This window comes from Acomys russatus, chromosome 8 (genome assembly GCF_903995435.1).
Source record: "Acomys russatus chromosome 8, mAcoRus1.1, whole genome shotgun sequence".
Taxonomy (NCBI): Eukaryota; Metazoa; Chordata; class Mammalia; order Rodentia; family Muridae; genus Acomys; species Acomys russatus.
This window is the reverse complement of record NC_067144.1, coordinates 70668696-70680061: the sequence shown is the minus strand read 5'-3', so window position 1 is coordinate 70680061 and position 11366 is coordinate 70668696. Positions and strand designations below refer to the sequence as shown.

Sequence of the window (11366 nt, the reverse complement as noted above, 5' to 3'; positions counted from 1 at the left end):
AAAAACTTTTTATAATTTTTGCTTGGAAGAAGTTGAAGCAGGAGCCATCTGAGCTCTCACGAACAGGGGTAAGCTCTGGCCAGTGCCGAGGCAGCAGCTACGCCAAGGAAGCCCTGGCTAGGGGCAGCAGCACTCTGGGTTTCACTTACCGGATTGTGTCCCGGTCCTTACTCTTCCTTTGGGAAGACAATCGGATTATATAAATCAACACAGCCAGCAATGCAGGCAGTGGGCGCTTCCCCCAACTTCTCACCAAGGGCAGCCCTATCATCTGTGATGACCAGCAGCCCTGAAAAGGGACCATCTGAGAAGCCTGAAACACCAGCTCCAGGAAGGCCAAGGACACCAGAAACTGTTATTCCAGGGGAAAGCATGTGTGTGCCTAGCTGACAGCATCCCACTGCCTTCTTCAAAGAGCCTTGCAGAGCTGAGGGACAGTGGAGGAGGTAGAGGCCAGTGGTGAGATGACAGGAAGCAACACAGAAGCCCAGCAGCCCCCACACATCCACTCCCCTCCTCGAAGGCCACTGCTGTGTGGATAGGGAAAAAAAAAACAAAAACAAAAACAAAACCCTCGAATTCTGCAGACTGTCTGGTAGGTAGTCTAGCAAATGACCAACCCAGGTCCAAACTTCAGAGTGCTCATAGCACCTTGCGGTGTCCCAGCACAATGGAGCTTCCAGCTTTGGGGATACACTGTGGGGTGGGGTGGGGTGGGGTGGGGGAGAGGCAATATACCAGTCAGGGTTGGTAAAGACATGTTTATTAGTCTGCTCTCTGTTTTCCATTCAGGCTTGCAAAACAATTGAGTGTAAATGACAAATAATTTGCTTTCAAAATGCTGCAGTGGTACTGCAAACACCCCCACTGGCAAGTCACACAGTGTTGATGAAACTGCACTGGACATGACAGGGCAGGCATCCTGAGCAGTTTCCCGCCTCCAGCAGCAAAGGGGCCATGGGTTAAAGCATCCTAGGAAAGAATCTATCAACACCAATAGTGCACTTAGATTAAACACAAGCCCAGAATCCGGTGAATCTTCTCACTTCTTTCTTCTCCTTGTTGAATATAGTTTATCTTCAAGTGGGACTGGGCCTATGCCGGCACACTCTTTTACTTCCTGGGTCAGAGGGTGTTTCACAATACTTGGTCTAATCACATCAATGTCTCGCATCAAGTGTTCCAATATGTTTTCCACAGTACTTGATGGGGCATAAAAATCCACCAAGAAATACCTGCAACAAGACAGAAACGGATGAATTCCTGGATCTGAGACATGACATCCCTGCTTTGGTCAGCAGTGTGACCTTTTCTCTTCCCAGATAGAGATCACTACTCAAACACTCAGCTGCTCAGCTCCAGTGCAGTGGGCACACCCAGGTTCCTTCCAGACCGCTGGCATTACGTCCCTATACAGCAGCAAAAAGGCCGTGACCTCAGACACAGCAGGAAATAACACAAAGTTATTGTGAGACTAAATACTTAGAATTTTCTACCCTATCAACAAGAATGGATTGAACATGTATTGCTTCTTCTTGTGGAAAGAAACATTTATTAGGTGGTTTTCTAGTGACTTGGTACACCTCAGAGAAACAGTACAGACCATCAGGCAGTCAGTGTGACCAAGGGTCGAGGCGCACCTGGCACTACTCTGCAGAACAGGAACTGACAAGGAGTGATGCAAACGACACGGCTCTTTAGTAAGACAATAGACATAACATTAATTATTCATGTCAGACTATGCCAAACGGTATTACAGACAGTGTGTACACAACTTGATCAGCACGCTGCTGGACAACGACACAAGGACTATCTCTTGCCCGCCCCCTGTGTCCACAATCAAAAATAGCCAATCGTAGTGGTGCTCACCAGCATTCGAGATGAAGGCAGGGGGGATCACTTCAAGTTCAAATCTGGTCTATACAGTGAATTACAGGCCTGTGAGGACTATGTAGAGTAACCATATCTCAAAAAAACCAAGAGGGCAGGGGCAGGGGCAGGGCTTAGACCTTTGTACTGTGTGATCTGGACAGTGGATGGACAGTTTTGGCAATATTCTGTCTTTCCAGCCATGCCCTCTTGGAAGTCGGGAAGCACAGTCCCATCGCTGTTCTGCATGTCTAACGCCTCTCCTGTCTTCTTAGCCGCCTCTGACCACCTCCTGCAGAGCGGCCTCACTCCTCACCCCCACTACCCTCCACTGCACAGCGCAGGCAGGAAGGTGCTATCTACAGCAGCTGTTACATAGGCTTATGCTCCTGTATACAACCTAAAGAAATTCATTGGGTCACGGACAAACAAAAAACTGAAAAAGATGTCAACATTGAAAGGGGGATAATACTGAAATAATGAGACAAGCAGAAAAAAAAAAAGGAAAAGAAGGTAATGGGAGGTGACTGTGATCAAAATACATTATGTACATATATGAAAGCATTTTAAAACACACTTAACAGTGGACCAATGGGCTAAAGAAATAAAAGAATTACAAAGTACTTTAAATCAAATGAAACTGAAAACACAACAAATTCCTAGGAATCCCACTACAACAGCACACAGTGGGGATGGACAGGATGGGAATCTGACTACAACAGCACACAGTGGGACAGGATAGGAATCTGACTACAACAGCACACAGTGGGGATGGACAGGATGGGAATCTCACTACAACAGCACACAGTGGGACAGGATGGGAATCTGACTACAACAGGACACAGTGGGGATGGACAGGATGAGAATCTCACTTCAACAGCACACAGTGGGGATGGACAGTACTAACCACTCATGCAAGGAAGAGCAGAGAAGTGCAAAACTACTTTCAGCTTCCTTCTAAGAAAAATGGAAAAAGAGCAAATTGAATCTGATCTGAGGAAGGAAGAGTGGATGAGAGAAGATATTTCTAAAACAAAAAAGGAAAACAGAACATGAATGAGACCAAATATTAATTCACTACATCACCAAAATTAGTCTCGCCAGGCTGCTCAGTAGAAGCATATCAATTCTGTGAACAAGAAAGATGGGCTGACCACACACTTTGTGAATGTAAGGGCACCGTGGGGAATGCTATGGGTAATTTTTGCTAAAGAATTCGACAACTGATAGTCAAATTCCTCAGGGAAGAACTATCAAAGTTCACTCTAGAAGAAACAGATCACCTCATAGTCCTGTATCCATGAAGTTACACCTGTGGCTACAAACCCCTCAGAGACACTCATGGACTCACTGGTGGATTATACTAAATGCTGAGGGAAAAACGTAACTCACTCCGGCAAAGTTGAAAAACACATTTTGATTTGTTTATGAGGCTAATACTGCCTTAAACAAAACCAGACATAAACATTACAGGGGAAAAAGACAGACCAGAGATTAAAATATTCTAACAAAAATTCAACAAACTGACTACAGAAATACACAAGCGACAATGTCAGCACGTTCACATATAGTCTATCCCAAGACTGCAAGGCTGGCTTAGTATTAAACAACAAATAGCCAATATAACTCACTGTATTGATAAGCAAGGAGAAAAATATGACTTCAGTAACCATACAAGTGAAGAAGTTAACAAAGTCCCATTGCAATTCCTAAGAAAATGTTCCAGAAAACTGTGCATAGAAAGGACTTTCTACAAATCCTATAGCCAACATTTCACCAAGTAACAGAAGTCTGGATTTCCCCCCTTTCCAAAACAAAGAACAAGATGCCAACTCTATTTACACGGTACTGAAGGCACGTGACAGAACAATAAGGCAAGAAAAAGGAATTAATTAGAAGCTTCCAGATTGATACTCCTGCCTCAGCCTTCTTAAAATAAGTAAGTTAACCCTGTATCTAAATGCCATACACAAATGTCCCCTTTTTTGCCTTTAACCTTCTAGAACACTGCCCATGGTATATGCATTTATTATAACATCTATATTCCCAATGCAAAGTTTTCTTACTCTAAATAAAGATAATGAGAGGCTTTGTTATTTAGACTGACATTGGGTAAGAAAACTTCAATTATTTAGACACCTGACTCAGTTCCAACTCAATCAAAAGACCACCAAACTAATTTCCAAGTCACACAGAAATCCTAAGAATGCATAGATGTCAAACACCTTTAATAAGGGCAAAGCTGAACCACGCACACCCCGCTGTCAAGACTCAGAAAGCAACAGTGATCCAGACAGCGTTACCAGACAGTCCATGCAGACAGGGACCACTGATATGGGTTTTTAAAAAATTATTATTATTAAGGTGCTAAGACAGTGCAAGGGGAAAAAAGTCTTTTCAACAAGCACTGATGTACCAATTCTGTTTCCTTAATGCTTAAAAAAGTACACTTTGTTCCATACTTGTGTACCATACAGGAAAATTGACTCAAAAATGGAACAGACTGAAATCAAACATTAAATTTCTAAAAAAAGAAAGAAAGCCTTTTTGACCTTGGGACTGAGCCAAGATTCATCAGACAACACAAAAAGTACAATTAATAATGGAAAGGCACAATAAAGTAAACCATCAAAATTAAAAACAGTTCTCTCAGTAAAAAGACAAGCTGTATCAGGATCTGCCAATAGTATCTCTAATAAGATACCTGAATCTACCATACAAAGAAATCTCAAGTTTTAATTTAAAAACATAAGCAAAATAAGCCTCAATTTAAAAACAGCTGGGAATGGAACAGACCAAAGGTAGACCATGATAAAGTACAAAAAAAAAAAAAAAAGCTTAAAAGTCACCAATAAGATACAAATTAAAACCAAAGAGAAAGTAAACCCTCAAAGCCCATCCACAGTCAGACGCGGTCCCAGTGAGGCTGCACTTCCTAAAGGTTCCATACCTCTTCCAAAGCAGCACCAACTAAAAACTCAGTACTCAAATACGGGAGCCTATTGGGGACATTTCTCATTCAACCCACCACAGCACCAGAATGGCTTCTCAGGGCAGTAACTTGTCCATTTATTTTGATTGCATGTATGCATATGCGCGCACACACATACACACACACATTGTAACCACCCAATTTATGAGTGGCTCAGTTGTTCAACATTAACTCATGATCACTTACCTTAAGCAACGCTGGAAAGCAGAGTCTAAAATGTTAAGTGTCTCCGACCACCTCCCTCCATGCTAGCGGCCTGTATCTTCTCCGGGCTCAGCCACCCCGTGTTGGCTACTTGGTGGCAGATGGAATGCTTCAATCCAACACGGTCCGTTTCCCACTGCCCATTCACTCTTTACTCAGTAAAATGTTCTCCCAAAGCACAATGAGCAAACAAGGTGTGGCCTGCTACCCGCTAACATCCACATCACAGAGACGCTGACAGCGGGCATCTCTATGAGGAGGCCCTGCTTTCCCTTGCTTTGTGTCTCCGGTTCTGTCCAGAGCCCTGCGCTGAAGGTGAAGGGTGCTTGCTCAAGCCTTCGTCCCGAAGCGCTAAGCGCTACCCTTCCTACAGCCCTGCCCTTCCTACAGCCCTGCCCTTCTGTCAAGGTATTTAAACACCAGTTCTGAGACTACCTTGGTTTTAGCTGCAAGAAACAGCAGGCCTGCTTTCTTACACTTTCCATTCGGCTTCCTCGTCGATTTCTGAAGTACATCTGAGGGCAGAAAAGTCTTAGCGGTCTAAGAGTCAGTGCGTTTGCAGGCGCCAGCAGCCAGCTCAGCCGTCTTCTAGCGAGCAGCAGTCAGTCTTCCCGTCACTGCTTACCAACCCATCCCAAACCACACCACCAGGGCTTTAAACACCGTTTTGTGATGAGAACAAAAATACTCAAGGATGGAAACACAGAGCCACATGTACCAGAAACCTCCTTGAAATGAAGGGTCTTATACACCCTAATTTCCAAGACGCCTTCACAGATCTTCACTATCTTCTGAGGAAAAGGATGGCGGACAGTAGAAATGTGTGTGGTGTCAGCTGAGGAAACAGAAGAGGACATGAAGTGTTGGCCTGGGTGGGTCCAGCATCATTTTCTAAAATATGGTGTCCTACACATCGCCTCTCTCAACTCCACAATCCAATGTCAAGAACAACAGAGATTCTGGAAGGTCCTATCGCTACCCTCAGCCCATCCTCCACGTGTGTGGCCAGTGAGGATCAAACCGATCGGGGCTTTAGACTCTCAGACACATGAAGCCTCTGACAACTTTGGGACCGAAACAGTTACGAATTACAGGCTGTGAGTGATAGACAGGAGAAGACAGCCCAAGCCCTTCACTTGAGGAAATGACAACCAGAACGGGAACTGCTCTACTCCAGGCTCTGGCCTGCAGCTCCCGGATATATGTCAACTGTCACCAATAGTACTGGCACTCTGGAGGCTTCTCAAGGATAAAGCAAAGGCTTGGGGTGCTTCAGAATGGGCTGTGGCTTGTCTTCTGGGAATCCCCATTGCTACCAAACTGTGAGGCCTTTACCCTTTAACTCACTTTCACCAGTCTTCCAGCCTTTTGGCAACCAAACTCAAGCAAGTACTGGCCAACCTGCAAGCGGGGCAGGTTATGCCCACAACCACAGCGTGTGACTGTCATTTCGAGCTTATCACTGTGCTGATCTGTGCCTGGGGCTGATGTGGGCAAAGACTGCTTCTACTCCTCTGGCTCCTCATTACACCATGGAAATTTCCATGAAAAGGAAACACCCAACAGAGAAAGGGAAAGTAGCTCAGAGATGGGCAGATATACTATACTCACTTCTCCCTGAAAGCCAAACCTCCTCCTCTTCCTCCTCCGCAACAACCAAGCCACCCTTCCTGTACCATGAAGGAACCAAGTGGAAGGCCAGGCCATACTCACCCTGTGTGCCTGAGCGGCCCAGTCTATCTGCATGGCTTCTCATACACAAAAAGAGCTGCATGGCTCTGGCCACTTCCATCCAGGAGTCTCTCTCTCTCTTAACAATTTATCTAAGCAAATGTATATTGCAGACAAACCTCAAAAAGGCTGAAGCAGTCAGGCACGCAGGGCTTCGGCATGCTAGAACAGTCCTTTGGCCAACTGATATATCACCAAGGTTTGGTGCTAGAAGTAGTTTAGGCTTCTGCAATCTCCATAGACTCCCACTCCTGCCAGGCCACAGACAACAGGGCACTGACAGGCACACATGCAAGCGGGCAAGCGCACTACAGCTGGGCCACCTACCCAGAGCTGGAGAATGGACAATTCCTGAAGCCGCCATATTGTCTTTCTCCTGACAGCTTATGAAGACATACAACTGACCCCGTGCTGAGAAGCAGCTCCCTGATATCAGCACCTGCACCCTACTGCAGGCGCCACAGCTGGACACAGAGGTGAGCTGAAGGAGGATAAAAAAGAAACAGTCTCCAAGGAAATGAGACAGTACCTCATTTCATCCTGGCCCGAAGGGGAAAGACAGGGCCTGCAGCACTACTTGGGACAACCATGTTGGCTTGCTGCGCTCACCAACTTAGGCAGAAACAAAACCCTGAGAATGTTTTGCTTTGTGGTCCTCTGTCTTGTCTCCACCCATCTCATTATGAGGTCCTCACTCAAGGTACGGTGACTTAGAACCAGGCATGACTCCTCTGCACCCGTTGACAGGCCTAATAAAATAATAATAGTAAAATACTCTAGTTAGTTTCCTTTTTTTTTTTTAAATTTTGATTAGTAATTGAACCAGTAAGTGGACAGATCATTTTTGGAAAACAGTGAGACAGTCTAAAATCTTACTACGCCACACACCGCAGCATTTTCAATCACATGCTGCACACCCAGGAGAAAACACACATGGGGCACAGGCGGCATAAGCCGTCCTATGGCAGCCTTGAACACAGAGCCCAGCAGTGTTTACATTTAAAGGTTTGCTCCTGCGTGTGGTTCTAATTATAGAATCTTCTCATCTGCAGCGCTGACATCTGCTCTCCCCAAACATCTCCCTTTCCCACAAAGCTGCACATCAATACCACACAAGTGGAAGTGAGGAGCTCACTGCTCCCAAGCAGGGAGAGGTAGGGCCAAAACAGGCTCGGGACACTAAAGCACATATCATTACACACACAAAGCTCAACAGCCAGAGAGCAGTGAATTGCCTCTGCACCGATGGCCTGTGACTTACCCTCAGTGAATTTAAGACACTTTTATACCACAAAACTCTCCACTGCAAGGACCAGGGCTCTGGAGATTGAAAAGACCCCGAGAAATGTCTTCAGAGGGCAGGCCAGGCCCAGGACTGGGAATGATGCTCCCAAGCTGACTCCTTACACAGCAGTACTCTCCCCCCTCCACCCCCACCCCACCAGGGAACCAGCTTCCAGTTCAGCACCCCAAGTTCAGAGTCGGACACAGGGCTGAGCCCCTAGCCCCAGTGCTAGCAGTGTCAGGGGTAGGGGGTGGGGGATGAGATGATTCCTGGTAGTGCTATTAGAGATAAAGGCTGCATTCCTTCCAGTTCCACTTGTCTGAGCCCCACAAAAAGACCTTGCCTAAACTGGAGTTTTACTCTTTGTCACCAGCCCTCTCAGACACCCTCCCCTTCCCAATGGCAGACAGTGGAATTTTCCACTGAAGTGCTCAGTGGCTCCCAGTGGGTGGGGGAGTTTGGTGGAGCTGAGGCTCTGAAGCCCCAGAGCACCTTGGGAACCCATTTGAAGACAAGAGGCGATCTGTATGGATGTCCACTCCTAGACTGTCTTGGTTAACCCTTTCTGATCTCAGACTTCACAGGGACAGTGTACTATTTACCTTAATGCCAAAGCCTGTCCACAGACAAATGCCATGTCTTTTTCTATCTGTTGGCTCTTGTGCATTTTAAAAATGAAATGCCACTTAAAAGAAACTTTCAAGGACGCAGTATCCCTGGCCCCAAACAAGCTACAGAGCACCTACACACAAAAATGGGGCCAGGGCGCTGGCCTTGACGTGATATGCTGGCAGAAAGAGAGAACGCAGAGATGTTTAATAGGAAAGCCAACCTCCTCAAGGAGGGCTCCAGTGCTCTCAGAGTAAGGGAGCTACAGACACATTTGGGGAGCAAGTCAGTAAAATTCCACTAATCACCACAGGGCTGCTGTTTTGTCACTGTGCTCAGCTGCAAGCAGAAGGGAGCCTTGCACGCTCCCAGCAGAGCTCTGCCAGAAGCATCTACTCAGCTTTAAGGCCAGAACTCCTTTCGCAGCTCAAGGGTTCGCATGGATATGGTAGTGAGCTGGTCTCCCAGTCAGTCACAGGCCACTGAGGCACACAAGCTCAGCACTGACATCATCACCCCATCTTCTGCAGTCCTCTGAAACGTGGATACCCATGAAGGTACCTTTTCCAACAGGCCTCACGGCGAGCGTGAGAAGGCACAGGAGAGACCATCCAGAGACCTGGAAGGGACTAGAGCAAACACAGAGGCAAGACCGATCCCCAGTTTGTCTAAGGCCAGCAGCTCTAGGGTGTACTCTAATGGCTTTCAGCACTGCCTAGTGACAACAGGTGGTAACTGAATGCAGCGCTTCCATCTGGAACGCTGATCCAGGAGACCCAAAGTTCTCAACTGCTCCCACTGGACCCAAGCAGCATAGCCATCTATGCAACCCTGCTCTGTTCCCAACATCATGACCTGGCAGCCAACCGACTTGGGATGTGGCTGCCATTAGGAACACAGAGAAATCATATACACAAAGGTGACAGGTATCTGAGACCCTGTCTCCACCTGCAGCCCGGTGAAATACACAGCTGAGCATAAACAACTCACCCAACTCCCCAGCCCTGGAGACAGGGAGTAAGTAAGTGCTGTGGGCCAGTCTGGGACCCTCACCATGAAGCTGCTACAGCGGGCAAACAGCAACAGATTTGTAGGACACTCTCTGGCCTGACCAAATTAGTATTTGGAGTAAGGACATTTTTATTTTTGGCATAAACTGGCTATAGACCTGGCATTATGAATAAATAATAGTATCAAAACCACTTCCAAAGTACACCCTCCTCCTCTGGGGAGATGTCCAGCTAGCCCACAACCGAAAGTTTTCCACCCCTAAGCACTCTCTTCTTGCTGCTTGGCCTCTGCAGCGCTGAGAGAACGGCAGTGGCACTGATGCATCACCATGATAAACAACCCTGTGGAGGAGACTCTGCCAGCCCCGTGCCTGGCACTACTGCTGCTGTGGGGCGTCTATTCAAACTGCCACCCAGGCTAGGACACGCACCAAGACTTCCAATTGATTGACAACTCTATGACACCAGCAACACGGCAAGCCCAAGAATCATCTTGAGACCTGTGGATGCACCTCCTAGAGCACATGGTCACAGCACTGTATGAAACGTGGGTTCTCAGAGGGCATGAATTTAATTAGCTAAACAAACATTGACTCATGCACACAGCAGCAGGGCCTTGCCCAATTACGAGTGCATGTAAGAGGGGCACTTCCCGTGCCAGTGGCCGAGGTGACTGGAGCATGATCTTTGGTAACGACCGTGACCGCAGCCTGTGCTGCCAGGTGAGCTCCCCCAGGAGGAGCACCGCTCCAGCCACAGAGAGGGGCAGCCTGGGCCGCAGCTGTGCTTGATACTTTACATGGAGTTAAGGCAGCACTCGCAAAGTGTGGGCTCAGGCGAGCAGGAACAGCAGCATCCAGGCAGCTGGTTAGAGTACACACTCAAGTTAAAGAAACGCCAGCAGGAAATAGAACTCTTGTTGACAAGAAAGGGCCACTCAGACCGGATTCCCACACAAGCACTGCATGGATGAGACACTGACTCCCTAGCCCAGCGTCTTGCATATAACAACAGCTAATAGTCCCTGCACAGACTGCATGCATTCCTTTTAAACAGAAAGGCAAAGACAACCACAAAAAAGAAAGGATATATACCCTGACTGACACACACACACACACACACACACACACACACACACACACACACACACACACACACACTCTCTCTCTCTCTCTCTCTCTCCTCTCTCCCCTCTTCCCTCCCTCCCTCCCTCATTGTTATTATGACCGCGGAAGAAGCCCAGCCACAGGCACTTCCTGTTTCCTAGCAACACTCAGGCAATCTGGAGAGGCCCTCTCAAGAAGCTGAACACAACACAAGGTAAGGCAATGGAGATGTCTGCGGTGTGCGCCACACCACAGCAGCAGGTCTGAATGCAGAGCTCCCTGAGTCTGCTGCCCACACAGTGACACCCACAGACTAAGGCAGTGCCCTGACTCAGAACACAGCTGCACGTTCTCCCTCCATCCCCAAGACATCTCAAATGTGAGACTTAAAGCCAGTGCCCAGGGATGTCCAGGGAAGCTGGGGACTGCACAAGGTACAAAGTGCTGACTGAGTGCCAGGGACAGAGGCCCAGACAGAGCACACTGACGGAGAACTGAGCATTGTGTGGAGTGGCCAGACCACTCCTCTCTTGTGCAGCTGGCACTGGCTCCAGCCCAAA

The 11366-nt window shown here is 47.5% G+C and overlaps 1 protein-coding gene across 1 annotated transcript in view; it reads right to left on the bottom strand.

Annotated features, from left to right (window-relative positions):
• Positions 1-1003: 1003 nt before the first annotated feature.
• Mrps6 (mitochondrial ribosomal protein S6) overlaps positions 1004-11366 on the bottom strand; it is a 50082-nt gene continuing 39719 nt past the window's right edge. The window contains exon 3 of the mRNA XM_051150264.1: positions 1004-1235. Coding sequence (XP_051006221.1) covers positions 1043-1235 — 193 coding nt within the window. The 3' untranslated portion in view covers positions 1004-1042. The remainder of the gene's footprint in view (positions 1236-11366) is intronic.